The sequence below is a fragment of the Homarus americanus genome, unplaced genomic scaffold (genome assembly GCF_018991925.1).
Source record: "Homarus americanus isolate GMGI-L3 unplaced genomic scaffold, GMGI_Hamer_2.0 scaffold23578, whole genome shotgun sequence".
Lineage (NCBI taxonomy): Eukaryota > Metazoa > Arthropoda > Malacostraca > Decapoda > Nephropidae > Homarus > Homarus americanus.
The window spans coordinates 6,130,082-6,152,864 of NW_024733231.1; the positions used below are offsets into that span (position 1 = coordinate 6,130,082).

Below are 22,783 nucleotides of genomic sequence, written 5' to 3' on the forward strand. Positions count from 1 at the left end.
GACCGTATTCAAGGCAAACAGAGTATTGGGTTTTATATCTAGAAGTTTAAGTAACAAGGGTGCAGAGGTCTTATTGCAACTATATCTTGAGCTAGTCAGGCCACACCTCGATTATGCGGTTCAGTTCTGGTGCCCCTATTATAGAATGGATATAAATTCACTGGAGTCGGTGCAGCGAGGAAAGACAAAAATGATTCCGGGACTTAGAAACCTCCATATCAGGATAGGCTAAAGAAACTTAACTTGCATTCCCTAGAAAGACGAAGAGCGCAGGGAGATATGATAGAAGTATTTAAGTGGGTGAAAGGAATCAATAAAGGGGACATAGATAAAGCTCTTATAATATCCGAGCAGGATAGGACTCGTAGCAACGGATTCAAGTTGGATAAATTTAGGTTTAGGAGGGAGATAGGAAGAAACTGGTTCACAAATAGGGTGGTGGACAAGTGGAACAAGCTTAGCAACTTTGTAGTAAGTGCGGGAACTCTGGAAAGTTTCAAAAGGAGGCTAGATAGATTCATGGATGATAGAGTGGTAGTAACTCTCAACAGGAGCTGCCATGCACAGGCCAACCGGCCTATTGCAGACTCCTTATTTTCTTACGTTCTTATGTGTGGTGTCTACGCACACCTTACCCTTCACTCACACCATACGTAACTTTTACAATGGTTAATAATTAATTAGTTAATTAAAAATATAATACAGTATTAGTTTACATGTAACGAGAAGCGATTTTTTTTTTCAAATTTATTGGAATAAAAGTATTAAAAAATCATATCTAAGTAAAAGTGCTAAAAAAAAAAAAGAGTAATTTTTAAAAAGTAAACACCCAAAAATGTTACTCGAGTACATTACTCAAGTAACATTTATTTTGTTACTTTGCAACTCTGTCTAAAAGCCATGAATCATCAACCAACCAAACTTAAACTAACCAGCCATACCAACCAAACCAAACCAAACTTAACCTAACCATCTTACAATACCTTACCTTCAAGTATGAGAAGGTTTGATATATTAGGTTTGGTTTATGTTAAATATAAGACACAAACACTGAATTAAGTACATCACCAAATTACCCAATTTCATGGTAATAAACTAATAATAAATATTTAGAAAATGTTAACATATAATTTACACGTTGCTCTTACCTACTGAAGACACAGGGAGGACGAGGGTTCATGTCCTCTCACTTCACCAGGTCATCTCACCACAGGGAGGACGAGGGTTCATGTCCTCTCACTTCACCAGGTCATCTCACCACAGGGAGGACGAGGGTTCATCTCCTCTCACTTCACCAGGTCATTTCACTATTGCCACTTCAAAATTTTCACCAACAGCTTCTTCAATATCTCCTACATCATCATCATCAAGCCTGAAATCATAGTACCATTTAATTGATTGAAAGAGCCGAAGAATTGATGGTGTTTGTGTCACAGAACTCACTAGTAACTTACCTTTAAATAGTTAATAAACATGAGCTATAACGAGCATAAAATCTATTAAAAAATATAAAGTATCACTTTGAATGTTCTCTTCTTCCACGAGGCAGCGTATTGGTGCAGAAGGTAAAGGTGTAGATAACGGCTACCACCAGAAGGACTCGTCTGAATTGGTTGAAATTTTTTCTACACTAATATCATACTGTATTGGTATTATTGCATTTTCGCACCCGACATTCCTACCCCTAATCTAGTATCATATAAGACGTCTAATTACAAGATAATTTTCATCTATTGCATTACCGTCACAAATGTATAATAACGGAGATAGAGTATCCAACATTTTCTCTGTTTTCTTCCATTAATCTTCCACCATTATCGTCTACCTCACCTCCCATGCGTTCACGCGGCCAATCAAGGCCCTTTTCTTTTTTCAATCAATCAAGATGATTTTTGGTTTAATTCGAGGTATTTTTGGGCCAATCAAAATCTAATTTTATTTTGGGTCTCATATTTCGAAATTCAAATTCATTTCTGACCATGGAAGTCTGCGATGGGTGTCACTTCAATTATATGGAGTTAATTGCGATTTTTTTTTAAACTTAGAAATTATAGCAATTTATCGATCTCATGGTGTTCTCCCGACCTCAGTAAAGTGTCTTAAGTGCAAGAACGAATATAAATGTCCAGACCAACATATGAGGCATTGTGGTAACTCCAATGACCAGGCCAATAGGGTGAGAATTACTGATTCCATCACATGGTGAGTCAGTTAGGTTAGGTTTGGTTTATGTTTTTCTAGTGTTTTTTTTTTTTGGTGCATTTTGTGTTCGCTTAGCCATTATTTTTTTTTCCGCCCCAACAACAAAAAGTGGAAAAAAAAACGAACAATTTCCGACGGAAATGAAGGTCCTCATAATAATTACAAGGCTCTCTATCTCACACCACCATAATCACTGGCCACCATATTAATACACAAATGAATCCCGACAACACAACACAAACCAATCTTCCTCAAGACACTCGCCATGTGTGAAGCTCCACCTGGGAGGCAATATTTTATTACCCTACATTTATATCTGAAACGGCCTAAAATGATTAAATTATCTTAAAATATTATTAATTAGCTTAAATGGTGTATATTTTGCTGTTTTTTACATATGTGGATATTAAGGCACGAAGAATATCGAAGGAAATGTTGGAGTAACTTCTCACCTGCGTCCTCTTTGCTCCGCCATTTTAGTAGCTGTTGTGGCTGACTTGGCAAGATGGCCGATAAATGGCACATGTTAAAATATTACCACGAACAAAACCGCTAAATCTTTTTTTTCTTGCTTTAATGTAGACAATATAAACCAACAAAATCATATTTAATGTACTTAAATATTATTTTACGATAACTAAATTAGTTTTAATTGTTATAGGTAAATTTTACTTGTGTCTTAAGAAGGATAGATATAGCAATAATGTTCGTAGTAATATTTTAACATTGTGTGACTAACCTGCTCCATAACTTTACCTCAATTTCATCTATTCTTCAGCTACTCAAAAAACACCTCAACACCTGTATTTTAATAAAGTATTGCTGTATTATCTTGATGAAAACCACAAATTCCAGAAGTAATAATATAACTGAGTCATCAGGCCAAATTCTTTTGCACACCTGTCCCTTTAAATTTGGTGTCTGAGGGATTTAATTGTGCTCGTAATGATTCCAGGTGACTCATAATGATCCCAGGTGACTCATAATGATTCCAGGTGACTTATAGGTACTCATAATGATCCCAGGTGACTCATAGGTACTCATAATGATCCCAGGTGACTCATAATGATCCCAGGTGACTCATAATGATTCCAGGTGACTTATAGGTACTCATAATGATCCCAGGTGACTCATAGGTACTCATAATGATCCCAGGTGACTCATAAAGATCCCAGGTGACTCATAGGTACTCATAATGATCCCAGGTGACTCATAGGTACTCATAATGATCCCAGGTGACTCATAATGATTCCAGTTGACTTATAGGTACTCATAATGATCCCAGGTGAGTCATGGGTACCCATAATGACCCAATGTTACTCTCATAATGATCCCAAGGACTCTCAGGTGTTCATCATTACCCCAGTGGATAATTCCATCAGGCTACCCATGTTTTTACCTCCCTGGCCCATCAATAGGGAGATTTATCATGGAACAGAGGAAAACAACTTGTATTTTAATGTATTTTATTTGGTTCATATGATCAATGTTTTTACTTTAATAAAAATATATAATATAATATTTTTAATGGTGTTGATTAATATCGTCCACCAGTTACAATGTTTTAATTCACTCAGTCTGGTGACCTCAAACCATCATCCATGACCACAAGGCTCCCTATCCCTTGCCCATATAAAGTTGAGTAATATCATCATGTACTCCTGTCTGGATTACTGACATAAAAGTTTAATATAGAAGCTAATGAATACATTTATTTATATATACATAATATTATATAATTATATATATATATATATATATATATATATATATATATATATATATATATATATATATATATATATATATATATATATATATATATATATATATATATATATATATATATATATACATTAATGCTATATGTAAAAAATGACGAGCGTTTCTGTGTAATATAGCTTGAGCGTGGTACTGTATGTTGCTGTAATAAATATCACACCTCCACAGTCGGTCATTATTGTACTGTTTAAAACAAATTAAACCATTATTATATGCCAATGATTATAGTGTTCAGTCAGAGCAGGCCTGGAGCTGAAACATATATACAGAACTAAGAAAATTATCACCTATGTCACTTATGGAAGCTTAATATATCACACTGTATTACTGTAAACAAAACTGAGTCGGCTACTAGAGTACAGTGTAAGGCTGTGTTTATCACCTGTGTAGTACCTAATGTGGTATAGAGTCACTTCAAAAATAATTCATCCTCAACAAACTAAGAACATGGTTACAGCACATTAGTAACGTGGTCTTCAGAGTTAGCAGTCATTATGTAAGCTCTATCAATACAAAGAAAGTACAGTATTTCAGGATTAACATGAACACGAATACATTAAATCTTAGTTGTTTACAAAAAATGGCCCATCTTGTTGTGATTAATTTCCATCAAAAATAATGCCAAATGATATGTACAAATCATGGTTTAAATTTTCATACATTTCTCTTATGATTTACCAGTCATATTGTACTGAAGATAATCAACTGTTACTGATATACACAATTGTAATATACTTATTGAAATTACTACAAAGCAACTATAATGTGGAAAAAAGAATTTGTCTTACCTTATAAATAAAACCACATTAATCAACTTAGTTTTAGTATAGTTCTCATGTCCATTGACCTCTTAAGCAGTGTAGGAGAGAGAGAGGTTATTGACAACACACAAGTGTAGGAGCATGGACAGCTTAGCACACCCACTGTGGACCTGAGAGCCGGCCCCTATCACTGATAGATTTTATAGTTACATATTTTAATTTCTCTCAGATTAAATAATTTTATTTGTAAGTGAATACTGTATTTGTATGGTTCTGTACATCTTAAATCATTTGTTTGCAAACATATTGCCTCCTTCTCAATCTACTGTAGAAACACGTCTAATTTTAATGTATTAGTTTATCCTAATCGAACTGAAGGATTAAGTTCTTGGAAAACAACACGTAAGATAAAATAGTGCTTGTATTTTTTATATCTTGTGAGAAAATCAAGTTTTGGATATTATATATTCCTACCAAACTGCAAAGTCAAACATATTCATCATGTTGGGGAGAGAGTGGTGAATTTTTTTCAATTGCACAGCACTGTAATGTAAACTAAATTGAGATGCCTAAGACCATGTTCACCGAGTGCAAAATTAATTGGATATACCCTGTACAGTATATAGTCTTCCAGAACTATATAATTACAAAATCAGTCTTCATTCAGAAAAATAAAAATTTTAAAGAGTGACGGTAGCATAAAATCTAAATTCCTCATATCTGGTTGTGACACCGAGTTCTCTGTATACATCTGAGACTGTGTCCCGGCAGCCTTAAGCTTCCCTGTACACTTACTGGAGGAGGCAGCCAGAGGGTAATGGAGATAATGTACAGTATACTTGAACTATCAATGTGGTTTCATTTACAAGCTCGTCATTAACACTGCTGCGACTCATTCCAAGAGTGCAGTAATGCATGTTCATGTGCTAGTTATGTAACTACAGTATAACTGGGCTTCTAATGCAGTCATACAGAGTGAGCAATGAGTTAAAAAATCATGACAAACACTAAATACGCTACAATGTATCACAGCGTCTACACATAATTACCTGCAATGCATCTAATATTTATCACAGAACGTAATGTAAACATCAGTTAACACTGCCTTTGGTGGGGTATTTCAATTAATATTTTGTCTTCAAAATTTATTGAAAATAGAATCCTCGTTAGATAAAAACAAAAAGTTATAAGGAGTTTAAGCTCTTGACAAGCCTGGCAAGCTCATAGATGTATATAATATAATCTATCATTTGGCAACTTGCTAAAAAGCTTGATGGTCAGGCAGGAAATCTATACCTGTTCAAAAAGAGCTGTTTGTGGTCTACTTTTTCCTTCTACTCTTGAGAATCTGAATTTGTATCATGTAATAATAAAGTGAGAATATGTGATAATACTGGTCATTTTAATGTCTCTTTGTAAGATTATTATGGGGGAATTATGATCAACAAAACCAGGACTTACTTAAAATGTCTTCCAAACTAAAAAAGGGAATTTTAATATACAAGAATAAATATGCTGTCAAAAGTGATTAACAAACAGCATCCTTTATGGGGATTAATATAGTCCAATATTAAAGTATATACAGTATATAAATATTACTTCTGAATTAATGCTAAAGTCAATGAGGTGTTGGACATTCATCTGTCAAGAATACGTGTAATTTTATCAAAAGAAAGCTATTAATTCTTTCGTTTTATAATTTGCTTCTTGTCTTCTATGGTGGTAGAGTATAGGGTGGATGGCAGTAAGACAACACACACACTCATCCCTCCTTCACTGTCATTCATTGTCTCTGTCTAAATGAAGGGAACAGCCAACAATGGAGAAAAGGTTTACATCAACGAATAAATTATAGTCTTTAACAGCTTTCTTTCCTGCTCATGACCAAATTTTATATTTTGGCTAAATGTCTTAACACATTTTTTGTAATTGTAAATCTTCATATTTTCCCCCAAACAATTATTAAAATTGTACTCTACATTTAACTTTAATTTGATAAAACTGAAAAATTTGGGAATTCCCAGCTTATTGGGCCCAAATGAAATAACATCTGGGTGTAGTAAGTAGGATGATAGGAGTGTAAGTGTTGGGTTGGTCAGTGTAATGTCAAGGACCTGCACCAGCTAACATTTCTCATCTCTAGGAATGTGTCATTCCACCTCTTGGTAAGTAAAGTAATGCATACTACGGTACCTATTCATAAATTCCACTAATATTAACAACAAATGCATCAAATGGTGCTAACATATCCTAAACTTAGCATGTAGAGTACACAGCTCTTGGAGTCTGTGCTACCATAACATTAGTCTAGTACAGTACCTCAGATGATGGAACAGAGGACCTAAAACTTAGTGCAAGACTGTGATACCTCCTTTAATCTTTGACTACTGATATCATACCAGCAGAGACAGCCATCAGTGTTATGATTCACTTAAAGAAAAGTATACAAGTCAGTTGTCTTTTACAAAAATTGTTGGCCAATTTCAGGCAAGAACTAAAAGGATAGGTGAGGCATAAGGGCATAAATAACAGAACTGCATTAGCATTACAGTATACATAATCTGATCTTGTTGATTTGTTTGAGCTTTCATGAATGTACAATTAATGGTTTCAATAATACTTGTAACGAAATACAATAATAGCAAAAGACAACTAAGGTTTCACATAATTTGTAAAAATTCAATTCTTACTCTTGTAATAAAACCCTCATTGAGAGATATTTCAAATGTTAAGTTAGACCTTCAAGTCCATTGGACTTCAACTTCAGTTGAGTGTACTGTACAGGAAAGACGAAGGTTACAAGCACACATGTTAAGTACTGACAGCTTAGTACAACTGACAGACAGTTCCCTAGATATAATAAATTAGATTACAAGCCAGATATTGACCTGATAATCAATAGTCTTCAGTAAGGGATCTATAGTCTGGTCACTCACACTTTAAACTGAGGTCTAGGGACAGTTTCTTGTAATGCAGCTGATTAGCTGACAGGCAGACATGCTAAAAGCCACTACAATTCTTTAGTGCATTAATCTATTGTATTTATAGTCTAATATTTTAAGAGATAATAACCTTTCTGCATTGATCTCTGATAATTTCTGCACTTCCAGAGGTAAAAATTAGCTTGTAAACAAGAAAATCTTACAAAATTTCAGCAACATCCTCCATCCTGCAGTGAGGGAGTTTACGTTGCTAAACTTCATCATCATGTTCGTGTTCTTTTTATAATATTTATGTTACCAGAGATTCACAAGCCAATTTTTACCTCCAGGAGTGTGGAAATTATCAGAGATCAACACTGAAAAGCTCTTACCCTTTAAAATATCAGAATATAAATATGATATATTAAATAATAAACAAATGTAGTGGCACTTGGCGTGTCTGTCCACCAGCCAATCAGCTGCCTTGTTACAAATGACCCTAGGCCTCAGTTGCAAAGTTTGAGTGAACAGACTACTGTATAGTTAGTTTGATACAGTACAGTACTTTCACTTTTTGTTTCTGAAGATGTCTCTACCAGCTGTACTGAAGTACCTGTAAACATCTCGTACTTGAATGTTCTCCACAGCCTCACTTTCCCTGTACAGTACAGTGGTCCCTCGATTAACGAACACAATTGGTTCTACAGAGTCTTTTGTTAACCGAAAATTTTGTTAACTGAGTCTATTATTTCAATGGGATATTGGGTAATTGGTTCCAACTCACAGAAAAAGTACAGTATACATACAAAGTACGTACTGTATACAGGTAATAGAATTAACAAAACATTAAATATAAACTAAATACTGTACAGTACTGTACTGTACAGTATACTGTATAATAATAAATAAAAAACAATAGAATACTAGATTTTAACTTACTTTGAGGTGTGTATGTAGTACTCCCGGCAGCTTTGTTTACAAATCAAACAGCTGATTGTAGAGGCAGTCGAAGATGACATGCCATATTCTTTACAGAGTGCATTGGTTCTAATGCCATCTTCATGTTTCATAATAATTTCTGCACTGTATATTATCAATATGTGAACTAAATTTCAGAATGACCAATAATTTTAATGTAAAAATGCAAAAATATTCAAGAGACCAACAAACTGGATGTTCACTCCACTGTAAACAAAGTTAAACTGAGAAGCGTTGGTGGGTGATTCGATCAGCTGAAGGGTGCACAAAATCTGTTCCCTGTACTGTATATATTATCAATATGTTAACTAAATTTCAGAATGACCAATAATTTCAGTATAAAAAATGCAAAAATATTCAAAAGCATAACTTGCTTGATATTTACTCCACTGGAAACGAATGTAAACACAGAACCAATTACTGTATTGGCGGACTAGCCAATCAGCTGATGCGCACTCCAAGGCGTGTTTTTTGTTAGTCTTTCGTTAATCGAAGTTTTATTTGTTAATGGGACTGAAAATCCTTATGGGAGCTAATTCGTTAAGCAAAATTTCGTTAATTGAGGGACCACTGTACTGTACACTTAATGAATGAGGCCAGTAGATAGCAAAATGTACAAAAGAAGAAGTTCATCAAAGAGTTTGGGTTAAACTTGCAAGTTTAATTTTCATATTACTATGAAGCTTTTCTAATAAAGTGCTAAGTCTAATTAGGCAATGGCAAGTTTGAAATCCATCATGGTATTGCTTCATTTGATATCACAGGTACAAATTAAATAGAAACTACTTACTCTCTCCTTTTTATATGTAAAAATATCTTGTCTTTTACTGTTTGTAAACAGATATGTATTACAAGTGACTAGTGTTTTTGAACTGTATGATCTGCAAACTTTGACTGCTATATCACCATCACAACTAAGCACAATATTTTCTTCCTGAACAAATACAAATTTTCAGAAATAGATAATTTTTCAAAATCACTGAACACTTACTGAAGATATAATATCAGGAAAATCACAAGTCAGCACAGAGGTTGGTGATAAAACTACCTTTAGAGGGAATGGTTCACAACTATAAGAGTCCACACCATAGATGGAAACAACACGCATTGACAAAGTCCTGTATGAGCGCTTGAATGCGACTGTCAGAAAACTTCTGCACTGTTCCCTCACCCTTCAGTTGCTTGTTAACACAGCATAATTCCTGTAAATAGAACAATGTGTATACTGTAGATGATAAGGGTCACATAATTTCTAGCATTTAAATTTAGGTTAAGCACCACCTTTGTGATCATGGCACCACATGAGACTTACTGTATCTTTGCTTAATATCTACTCAGTAAAGGTAATGATCGTTCTAAATAAAACTTTGAGTATACCATTCCTATTTTAAGTTATCATGAGGAAAACCTGAGTTGTCATAACCACAGAGGATGTTAACACAGATATTCCTATAAAGATCTGATACTGTTCTTAAATATCTCAGGTGAGCTAATTTATTAATGAATAATATATTTTACTATACACTAGTACTTAAAATCACTAATATAAGAGTACTGTACCTATACCAAGTATTGTATACGTTGCTATATGTCAGACGTACGATCTTGAAAATTGTGACGTCGAGTGAATCAAGACAGAGTAGAATATAATGAACACAAGTTTATCACAGACCTAATGTTAAAGAGTTTTGTTAAGGTTTTATTCTCAGTAAACTGATGAAATCAAGTGAATGTGGTGGTGATGCTTAAACTGAAGCTGGGGAGGGGACGCAGCAGGGGAATTCACCAGTTGTTCAATATTCCAACGTTACCCAAAGTAGTCCACCACTGCCAAATTTTTTCTCCAAGTCATGAACAGTGTACAGTAAAGGCAGACCATATAGCAAAGTAATGTATAGTGAGGTAAAATATACTTGTATTGAAATTTTGAACAATCTAAATTTTGACAATACAGTACACACCTGTACTGGCCAAAACAAAAACAAAAATTAACTTGGAATTGAGCAGTATTGTAGTGTAACATGTTTAATTAATTTAGTAAATACACAAAAACACCAACAATCAACTTAAAAAGATTACAGGACTTGAGTACTTTGAGCTGCAAAATTAATTAAAGTTTTTCCAAATGTCAGTAGGACAAAGATTAACCTTTTTTACCCCAGATCCCCAAACAGCATGTTGAGGAGTACTGTACCTATTTTGAACAACATCAAAACTGTCAAGATTTGGGCAGAAATAGTTCTCAAAGCTTAAGACTGTAGGCCCATGGTTAGTGAACGGTGAGAAAAGCAGAATTTATAGCAGTCATTATAAAGACTTACTGCTTTCTGGTGGTGCAGGTTTATGGAGAGCATCATGAAGGCGTCAGGACAGGTAGAGCTGAGTACCACAACGTGCTGAATATTACCATCACTGGATGTTAAACTCCTAATTAAAAAAAATTAAATAAATTACACATAATGACAGGCATATAAACATGTGAAACGTTTAATTACTGTAACTGTATCTGTCTGCAATCCAAGAAAATTTTAGCTTTTCTTAGTTATTCAGCTGAACACTTACCTTACAAACAAAGTATTGACTGTGCTTACTGATGATGAAACCCTTTAGTAGAGTAGCATCCTGTCGTCTACTCATACATTAACTACAGGAAGTCGCTAATTAATGTGAAGTTCGGTATGTGTTCGTAAAAAAACAAAACAAAGAGAAGTGACGGATACTTTATATTTCACGAGACAGTATACAGCACCTACGGCTAAAACGACTGCAATAAAGACATAGTTCAGCGTACCTGTGGCGTTCCTGATACTTGGATTGTAGTACCCTCGTCAGACCTTGGTACCAGAGCAAGGGTTTAGACAGGAGCGGCAACAGTTGTGGGTCGACAGAACTCAGAGGCTCCACTCTCACCAGGGTCAGAAGTTCACTTAACTCTATGAAGCTTAAACCACCAAGTACCTGAAAAAGATACCCCATGATGGAATAAATTGCTGAAATATTATAAAATGAATAAATTATTAAAATGCTCTCTATCTGTTAACATGAGATGATCTAGAGAGACAGAAAACACAGTAAGTAAGAGTCAAGCAATTAAATATTATTAATCCTACATGGTTTATAATATGCTTAGGAAACAATCAATCAATCGAAGTGCCATCTTCACGTCTGAGCCTTGACAACAAGAGTCGTCCACTCTAAACATTATTGGGTTGCCATACAAATACTGACATTATTCTTCCATAACTGTCTTACAAGTACAGGGCTGTGTACTATTGACAAATATAAGTAATTAATCCCCCTCCCCCCCAAAAAATCAGAATAATTAAATAAAAAATTCTTCTCTGTTTTGTCCAGTCTTACCAACTCTTTTTCATTACACTGCAGGATCAATGGGTGGTTGGAACAGTGCAAACATACTATCTCTCTTCAATCATCCAAGCTCCTGTAACATCCCATAACCTTTTAACCCCAAGCTCTTCACTAACAATAAATAAGATCCAGGCAACAAATTCACTACTTCAAGAGCTTTTTTCCTTCAAGATTCATAAAGTCAACCTTGAAATACCAGACCTGTTCTCTTGATAATTTCTGCCTCTCTTCTTCCCGGAGGCTGGCTGTTAGACGCTGCCATAACGAGTCTCGTCTGTAAATAAAAAGAAAAAAAGAAGTAAATTAACACTATGAATTATACACAGTGTCAGAGGGTTGACTGTGCTGATCCTACTGGCTGCAGGTTCCCACTTCAAGATACAATATGGCCTGGCCTCAGTCACCTATATAAACATTACCACAGGGAGAGTCTCAGGGTAGCTATACAAGGTACAGTATAACACATATAAATCATTGTACAGACTAACACACACACAATAGTTGACATTTTCATTAAAGAATACAACATTTTGTAAAGATTGAGCATATCTTACCTGCAGTGTATCTTGGCCTGGTTGAAGATGTGATGAATGCGAGTCCTGGCCTCTTCTGCCTGGGCCTCTAGTGTCCTCTGCATGGTCTCCTCGTACACGGTGTAGTAGCCGAGGTAGTTCACACTCTCTGACCTAACCCACAGAGTAACTCATTTAAGTGATCAAAATATACTTGTAACTATAAAAATAATGATCGCAACACAACAATAATTTAACAATAAAATTTAAAATTCCCAACGTAGGAGTGAAATATTTAATTACTGTATTTATTTTATTATTTTCCACAAGACAACTCAAAGATTTCTATCTGGTTTATCCCTGTCACTTTTTCACACCTATCAGTAGCACATCCAACCCCTTGATCCACTGAGACATCTTGACACACACACACACGCACGCACACAACAAACACACACACACACACACACACTCTACTGTTTCAAGGGCAGTCACTGGACACACTCAACATGCATGAGTCAAAGATTTCATTTCCAAAATAACAAAATATAAAAAACAAAAGGTAATACATTAACTGCACATATTGTAAAGCCATAAAGTAAGGATTAATACATTAATGAGGGATTACCATACAGTATTCAATATAGCTTGCTTCTTCAGTTTACGGTCACATGTCCCATTAAGTTGAAAGAGAAGTGTCCCCATATGGAAAAGGTTACCTGATGCCAATATAAGACTTGACAGGTGGTGGTGGCACATCATTCCCAGCTGAAGGAGTTTGTTGTGGATTTTCCTCAGCCGCAGCAGCAGGAGGAGTAGCTGATCCACTCTGATCACTACCATCTGTTGAAACAAATTACACTCAACTTAATGATATAAAAGACATGATTTTACAACTGTTAGAACCTTTGATTTATGGCCATTTTGAAAACTAATTTATGATGTTTTAAGGCATCTGTTTCTGGATACCATTAACAGAAGACCAAGGTATAAACATAAGAGTTCAAAAATATCATCAGTGGGACATAAACTGATTACTTGACCAAGGTACATAGCACCCAGCCTATAAAATGAGGAATGCTTTGTGATTAAGTGGCAATGGGGGGAGAGGTGTAGTAATGAGATTTAAATATCAGGATACTCTACATGTACCATCTTGTTGTAATGAAGAAGAGGAAGGAGCTCCAAAAGTATCTGAGACCTTACCTGGATGGGTGGAAGAAGAGGTCCAATGTTTTCCTACGAACGGTGCCGTGGAGACAGTGCGGAACCTTCCCATCTTCTTCTCTAGAATACGATTTGGGTACACTTCCCTGTGATAAGACGAGGAAGAGAAAGTAAGTCCAGAAGCCATGAATTAATCTTCATTGACAAGAATTTTTATGATCCTTGGCTAGATTTGACCAGGATTACATATTTTATCATAAGACCTTATCAAAACTCATTTTTCTTTCCTGGAATCATAATAATTTTATACTAATGACATCTCTTAATAGTTAATAGAGAAGTAAGTAACAGAAAGATTAATGTAAATATCCTCAGAGTGATTCTTACCAAGGTGACATAATCATCTTACCGTGTGCTAGTTAAAATAACGTAAAAGTTGAGATGCAGGATGTTAGGGTGCAAGGATTCCAGCTCGATATCTGCACTTGTGTTGTGGGAGACCAGCAAGGTTACATCATACTCATCTGACACTCTCTGGTCATTGCCATCCTTGTAGTGCACCCGACAGGTCTTGGTGTGGACCAGAATGAACTCCGTATATTGCTGTAAAGAATATAGAATAACTTTAACCTGAGTAAGTTATTCTCTAATGCATAAATATCATTTAATATTGTTTTATATTTTACAACAGAGAACAATAAGTGTTCAATGGCTATCAATCTAATTGTTAAAAGTAATTAGAGAAATTACTAAGAAAAACAAATAGAACTGCTAAATGACACTACACATTAAGGGGTAAGAGAACTAATTTCATATTGAAGCAAAGGTCACTATTTAACGAAACAAAACATAACTTGTGATGTCTCCACAGCATACAACTGAGCCTGAAGTTCTCAGATAAGAATAAGACTCTCAGCATCAGGCCTGGCAGATGCTGTGAGGGCTTTAGATCACCTTCAGCCAAATATCATGAATTTTTAATAACAAATCAGATCAAGGAGCCTCCAAGGCTTAAATATCTCAAATAACTGTAAAAGGCTTCATCTTAACACAACCAGTTTACACTACAAAGGCCACTGATCATGAGGCCTTGAATATTTGGCGGCCTTTCAGGGATGAGGTTGTGACATGAAAGAGGACTTGGTGAGTGTAATACTGTTCTCCAGTTTCCTATCTCTGAACTTGGTAAATAAACTGGGATTTTGTGTATACTGTCTATACATTATTCACAAGGCCATTTATTTAACCAATATAGCAGCTTACAATTATAGAGAATCAGTAACTCAATGAGAAAGATTGACAAGACTGTATCATTACCATCAGAGCATCAGGGTCGTGGATAACTGGAGTCATACGCAATACTCTCATTCTGTACTGTTTCTCACGAGCTAGAAGATAGTTATACAGCTGCTCTCCTGGGGTTCCTGTGTCTTCTATAGTTAACTTCCCTGTACGTAACATACAATATTTATTAAAACATTTCAATAAGAGTTGTGAATATATATTTTTTTCATTAACAGTATTTGTGAATTACCTTAAGGGAGAACTTTAGTATAATTGGCTATTATAACAGTTATCATCCTATAATTCTACATTTAAAGACATAATTATATTTGTATTACAGACAGAATTTCTGTATATGTGTCAGGTACAGTGAAACCTCGATATAATGGACCGACTCCTCCATAGTGTCTGTCTGTTAGATAGAGGTTTAATATCTAACAGACCCTCAATATAACGAACATTCCTCTCCACATACTGTAGTGTGCTAATAGAGGGTTTACTGTTTCGGTTATTTATATCACCAAACTCCGGGTTTATCACCAGACAAAATATACCTAAACCTGTCACCAATAATGTTGACTTTACCTTGCTGTTAGCGTCTTAGTGTATTACTTCACTACTTTAACTCATCAAAACTACATCCTCGTGTTACCTATACATCAAATAAAATACAATAGATACCTTATCACCTCCAGCATCATCTACTTAAAGGAAGGAGAGTTACCGGGACATTAACGAGTAAAGGTTAAATTATTGTGGTGAATGGATGCAGGAGTGACTACAAATAAATATAGGTGAGTAAGGTATTAGAATGACTATCTATGAACTGATGGTCAATAAGGTACAGATATTGGTTCAAAAAAGGAACTCAAAGGTGGAGGAACAAAGTTGATATTTCTAATTTCTGGATTGTCTATTTTTAGTCAGTTCTCAAATTCTTGTATATCTGGCAGTGTGTTAGTAATGGTCGCTGCCACTGAATCTCCTCGCTATATGCATGCTTCTTGACCCACACGCATACACACTTACAACCATATTTATCTCTTTATCACTGTACAACTGCATTATGGTTCACAAACTTATTCAGTAATCATTAAAAAAAATCAAATGTGATGTAAATGTAAAAAAAAAATAGAAAATCAACAAAATAACATAAGGATAAATGGTAAATCTAGAATCCGGCCCAAAATAAACATTACCTGTATGAATAAGATTTCTAGCAAAGTTTGGTCCCTTGTTGTAGTACTTGATGAAGTCAGAGAGGCACGACGAGAGGTGGTAGCCGGGGGTGAACAGAAGCTGACGACCGGCAACGTAAGCACACAGAGCTCGCAGGTGGAAGTCGTACGTGAAAGAATGCATGTGTAGTAATACCTTGATGTCATCTACCTTATCCAGGAAGGAATTGATGGCGAACTATAAAAAAAAAATACCAGAGGAAGAAAAAAGTAGGTATTAGTTCTCAATCTCTATTCACATCCAACTTATCTCTCAAGCCGTCACAGTCAATCTATCTTTTGCAGACTCTTTTAGGATGTATTGTAATTTATTTTGTTCTGACATTTTCATTCATTCCTTCTAAAGTCTCTTCACTTGAATGTTTATGATTGGATGCATATTTATAAGGGATAGTGGAGAGGAAGAAGAGGAGGAACAAGAAGAGAGAGGATAGGGGCAAGAAGTGGAAGAGAGGAGGAGGAAGAAGAGAGGAGAGGGGAAGAAGAAGAAAAGAGAGGAGTAGGAGAAGTAGAAGAGAGAGGAGAGGGAAAAGAAGTGGTTGGGGAAAGAAGAAGACTGGGGAAAGAAGAAGAGACTGGGGAAAGAAGAAGAAGAAGAGACTGGGGAAAGAAGAAGAAGAAGAGGCTGGGGAAAGAAGAAGAAGAAGAGACTGGGGAAAGAAGAAGAAGAAGAGACTGGGGAAAGAAGAAGAAGAAGAGACTGGGGAAAGAAGAAGAAGAAGAGACTGGGGAAAGAAGAAGAAGAAGAGACTGGGAAAAAAAAACAGAAGTGCATCTCCAGTAAACAGCTCAGATAACCAAGAATCATTAAAATTTATACAAGTGTAGCAGTTCCACAAAGTCCTGCACTTAGGGGAAAAAAAAAGCAAAATTATCACTTAAAATAAACCACAAACTTCCCAAAACAGACTTAATCAACACCAATACCAAACAAAGCTTTCTCAGGAGTGATCAGGATTATGACGCGTTTATTTACAGGCGTCGGATTATGTTAGTTTGTTTTTTATATCTACAAGTGACACCGATTTCAAGTTCCGCTAATGTGTATTTTTAACCCTTTCATCGTGGTGTCTTTAAAGTGCTCTAAACTGCCATCAAGGATCTGGTAATTCGTGACAAATTTTTCAATCCTCGCATATGCTATATCTTGAGCCATTACACCTTTATTAACATGTACAAGGACTTTATTAATTGATTGAGTATCTAGGCATATTTATCTAAACGTTACTAAAAGTGTTAAGTTAATCTTATGACATATATTGGGGTGACTTTGGCCAAACAAATGCGCATGAGGCGGTACGCTCTTTGGACATAATACACAATGAAAGGGTCAAGTATAATCCCAAAACCAAAATCATATATAATAACCTAATATAGTACAGGAAGTATAGTACAGTATATCCCCAATCACCACAAACATCAATATATATGGTACCTCATAAGCTGGTTTATTTATAACATGGGAGACTTTCAAAATATCACATATGTTCCCTTTGTTCATACATAAATCAACTTGTTTGAAGGCAAGAGCTAAAACAGCACCCATAAACACATCATTTCACATATTGTACCATTATCCACTAAGGAAATAAGTCACAAAAACAAAGAATGCAACTTACAGTCTTATTATCAACTGATCTAAGGCCAATTTTAAGCATATGTGAGAGTAAACACAGGTGAAAATACTGTGTTCCTCACCTGCTATACTGAACCAATATCCTAACTAACAATTTACCCCAGCCTGGAGGGAACACAAGGGGGGAGGGTCAGTGAAGTATCAAGATAAACAACTGTCCTGTCCTGTACATAGTCCTTTATATGGATATGTTCTTAAGCATGGATAAGCCTGAATTATTTTGGCTTAGAGTAGAGGAGAAGTAAGCCACATGCTTTGAAGTGATCAATGGAGGAGGAGCCTTCAGTTCTTAAATTCTCCCAAACTAAATACTGTAACCTCATTCAATTTAATCTATTTTAAGTCTGAAAATCTCCACTGTAAATACTAGAGTCTTGAAGTATTTTACCTGAGTATCAAGCTGAACATTTTTAAGTCTTATAACCATATGAGCTGTAGTGGTTAGCAAGGTCATCCATGCTGGCCTAGTTAGCCCAGTGACTTTACTGAACCATACTTATATTTATCACCATGACAAAATTATTCACAAAATTAGTACAAACTTTATACCCCCACACAAACAAACACCAGACAACTCTTAATATAATACAAATGCATACTCTATATACCTTCTGTTGTTTTAAGCTCACAACATATCACATGAAACTGTAAGAAAAAATATCATTAAAAATTTGTCTATGTACTCACAAAGGATATGGGTACTCATCATTCAACTGGCATCTACACACAATGACTGTCACAATATTTGGGATTTCATATTTCCAGGAGTTGCCCAGCTAGTGGCAGAGGGGAGGTATAAATAAAAGGTGGGGAGGTGGGGTGGTGTGGGGAGGTGGGGTGGTGTGAAGAGGTGGGGTGGTGTGGGGAGGTGGAGTGGGGGGCGGTGGAGGGAGACGCTGCTTCATGTCAAGAGCCATTGATAATTGGTTTGACATCCCCAGGTAAAAACTTAATGCATTTCCATACTCATCCCATATAAGTCCCTTGAATTCTATCTTGCTTTTAAATATTAAACCCAAAACTTAACTTGATTAACAAAGCAAAGTGTCCACCAAACTTAGTGAAGAAGTTGTATAAGTTTCAAGCGTGACACGAAAAGAAGGCTTCAAGCAAATATCCAAACACAGACTGGTGTGAGATGTAAGAGAGGAATAAATGAGCTGCACCTCTCAGTTTGCTAACTTGTAACTTATGATCAAGACAGTTCAACAGTGGCGGACTGGCCCACCGGGATACCGGGAAATTTCCCGGTGGGCCCCAAAGTGATGGTCCATCACTTTGGAAATAACGGAAAAAAGAAAAAAGAGATATGAGGTTTATGAGATATTAACTCAATCCGCCCTAATGCTACCGAATGTGACATTACTAGGCCGTACCAATGAGCCCGAATGCGACCTGAAACTTTTGAGTGGGTCCTTTTACAAGTTTCCCGGTAGAAATTTTTGACCCAGTCCGCCACTGCAGTTCAAAGCTTAGGGGTTTTGAGCTTTATCCAATGAACTGATGATCCTGAGACACTTATGTCATCTATATCTAAATCTCTGTCCTTAAAGTCTGCCTGGATCAGAGTCACCCACACTGCTGTCACACTAATCTGATGGTTCAACAGTTTGTGCCATCCTGTGAAGCTCTGACAGTCTCACATAACATAACCAATATCCCACACCACACATTAAAATACAAGACAAATACTTATAGAAAATTCTGCACTTATTCCTTCACATACTAAAGATCATTCCATTAAAAAATCCGCTTCACATTATAATTACCAGTACATACGCTTACAACTGTACATTATATACAGTACAATATTTTCAGTAAAAATTTGTCCATAAAACAGACAAATATACATATGTAAATTCACATTTATATAAAAAATCATCCACACAATATTCTATCTTATGATCCTTACTCTTCTGAACAGGTGGTGGTAACACATAACACCACATTAAGTAAACATTATTACTATACACTATTTAGAAATTCCCGGTACACCAAACAAACTTAATTCTAACACCACCTTTCAAGCTGTTAGTTCTTCCCCAAATTCAAGTTACAAAGCAATATACACAAAACAAAAGTCAATAGAGTATTCATATATTTACACACAAAATAAGTCAATAATCGTTAACAGTAAAAATAAATACAAAATCTAACAAAAGAACACAAGAAATGGACTTTAATCCCAGTGTTTTGATATGATTTTGAAGATAACATTTTGTCCCTTGTACTATGATTGTTAACTATAAGAACTGTACCTGTACTGTAGACTTATCCAACAGTTTGATTATACTGTACATATACAGTAACTGCATAATGTAATTCTCATATAAACACAACATAACCATATTTTGCCTTCAGGTCTAACTATGAGGGTCACACAAATGTATTTTCTCTAGTGATTGTAACTTCATTTTTATCAAACCATCATCATCATCATTTTTATTAAACCATAAAAATCAAATCAAATCCTCTTCCTATACTGACACACAGCCATTGTTAATTTACTCTGAAATGAAATCTAGATTATGAAATACCAGTCAGTTATACCTCTTCACTAATATATACAGTAATTGGTTAATAAACATATGGTAAGTTACCGTAACATTGTTGGATATTAAAAATGAGGGCGGGTGGGGTGAGGGCGAGTGGGGAAGGGCAGTGGAGGGTGAGAGGGGGTTGATTGGTAATACTGTACCTTGTAAGTTAGCGCGCACGCACGCACGCACGCACGCACGCACGCACGCACGCACGCACGCACGCACGCACACACACACACACACACACACACACACACACACACACACACATATATCACAGTTCATTTGTGCTAAACTAATCAGGGAACTTGTTTTTGTATCTTGGATATTATCATGGGCAATGGCAGACCAACAAGGCCAATGAAACCATTCACCAAGTTGTGGACATTTTCACCTGTAGTTAACTGAGAATGTTTAGGCTGTGATGACAGCATTATAGTTCCTCATCTCAAATGTTAATTATAAACTGATTTTTCAATTTTAATACAGTACAATGAACTCTATTTGCAACATGTAAATATAAAACCAGTTAGATACTATATCACAGTTCATTTGTGCTAAACTAATCAGGGAACTTGTTTTTGTATCTTGGATATTATCATGGGCAATGGCAGACCAACAAGGCCAATGAAACCATTCACCAAGTTGTGGACATTTTCACCTGTAGTTAACTGAGAATGTTTAGGCTGTGATGACAGCATTATAGTTCCTCATCTCAAATGTTAATTATAAACTGATTTTTCAATTTTAATACAGTACAATGAACTCTATTTGCAACATGTAAATATAAAACCAGTTAGATACTTTCTATGTCTTTTATAATGAGGAATATTCACCAAGGAAACTCTGTGATGTTCAGTTCTTAGATGACACAGACTACAAGAGCCAATGAGTGACAGCAGACCACTGGACACATACTGTATTACCCCTGTGGTTATTTCTGTGAGTTTAACAGCATCCAGTACCACAGATTCTGCAATGATCTGAAAGTAACTCTGTGTTCTTCCTTAAGGTCAATATCCATGAGAACAACAGTCAGCTATATTGTAACAGCAACTGGGACTCATTACTGGGATATGGCAGGACTTACTGTAGTTACCAATATAATCCGAGTTAAAAATTTTCCTCCCAGCACCCACAGTTTGCAAAGACTGAATATCAGATACAACTAGCACTTTACGTTCTATTGTACTTGCCGGAGTAACGACGCGTGGTCTGGTAATATGATACATTTTTATACAACAGAAGGATACGGATTATTGAGAAAGTTAGTTCAAGACCCAGCTGAACATATTAAACTTATATGAAGAAAAGCCATTATCACAGTACGTTTGGCACCATGATGATAAACATTCAACAACATATGACTCAAAACAATAAAAATTTGTACAAAACTTCACAACAAATAAATTTTCCTCTAAGACAATATTTCAAGAATCACATAGATATTTATAGATTATCTGAGAGCAAGGTTAGTAGATGGTACAAGCAGCAGTAAGCAGAGCCCAGCCGTAGAAATGGTAGATGGCGTGAGTAGCAAAGAGTTAGGCGTGACATTGCTTACTTTGTCATCTATCTGGTCAGGAGGACAGCCCTCAGGAAAGATAGATGGTGCAGGAGAGTGTGGTGAGGGCGGCATGGATGATGGCGGCCCTCCTACCACAACCTTTGACACTTCTTCAATCTTGGTACAGAGAGAACACATCTATAACCTTTACCTTAATGTAAAACTTTACATTAGAAGGGAATATTCTTGTTTAAAATATTACTTTATTCAAACTTTTAACTACAATTAACAATTACTTTATGATGATTAACTAACTTTTTACAATTAAAGATGACAGACATTTGGACACATTGCACTACAGGGTTAATAATAGTCACTACAACTGCAGGAGAAACAAGTGAAAGTGTGCACAAAATGCTGTAAGACATAGACACAGAGTTTGTATTAGTTTAAAGACAACTACATGTTTATGGTCACCAGGAATGACTTAATAAATAACATTGAGTCAATTATCAACTACAAGAACCAGTGAGTTTTGTAAGTGCCCACAAACCATGAGGCATTGATTCTGAAATTCATTATATGACTAAACCTGGATGGATTGACTTGTGAATATGCCAGCTAAGGCTTCAGGGTCAGGCACCCAGGGAATCTCTAACCATAGACCTTGACTGAGAAACCATGAGTGTCAATCAGGAATGGGAGCTAATGAGTTGTGAGGTTGAACAAGAAATAACCTAACCAACCCTGCTTTAAAATAACAAAACCTAACCTAAAACTTAATCAAACCTGCTTGACAAAAACCTACCCTAACCTAATTAAATCTTCCTAACAAAAACCGAGCCTAACGTAACGAAATCTGCTTTGCCAAAATCTATCCTAACCT

The 22,783-nt window shown here is 35.8% G+C and overlaps 1 protein-coding gene across 14 annotated transcripts in view; it reads right to left on the minus strand.

The window, feature by feature from the left end:
* Window positions 1-9,427: 9,427 nt before the first annotated feature.
* The window catches only part of LOC121869632 (KICSTOR complex protein SZT2-like), a 90,074-nt gene continuing 76,718 nt past the window's right edge, over window positions 9,428-22,783 (minus strand). For 13 of the 14 annotated variants that reach the window (XM_042371125.1, XM_042371122.1, XM_042371132.1 and 10 more), the window contains 11 exons: window positions 21,955-22,074; window positions 16,176-16,392; window positions 15,010-15,140; window positions 14,102-14,295; window positions 13,732-13,838; window positions 13,245-13,368; window positions 12,568-12,699; window positions 12,215-12,287; window positions 11,436-11,602; window positions 10,966-11,071; window positions 9,428-9,846 (listed from right to left, as the gene is read on the minus strand). In XM_042371125.1, the coding sequence (XP_042227059.1) occupies window positions 9,715-9,846; window positions 10,966-11,071; window positions 11,436-11,602; window positions 12,215-12,287; window positions 12,568-12,699; window positions 13,245-13,368; window positions 13,732-13,838; window positions 14,102-14,295; window positions 15,010-15,140; window positions 16,176-16,392; window positions 21,955-22,074 (1,503 nt within the window). In that variant the 3' untranslated portion in view covers window positions 9,428-9,714. The remainder of the gene's footprint in view (window positions 9,847-10,965; window positions 11,072-11,435; window positions 11,603-12,214; window positions 12,288-12,567; window positions 12,700-13,244; window positions 13,369-13,731; window positions 13,839-14,101; window positions 14,296-15,009; window positions 15,141-16,175; window positions 16,393-21,954; window positions 22,075-22,783) is intronic. The other variant, XM_042371133.1, reaches the window with a different exon arrangement.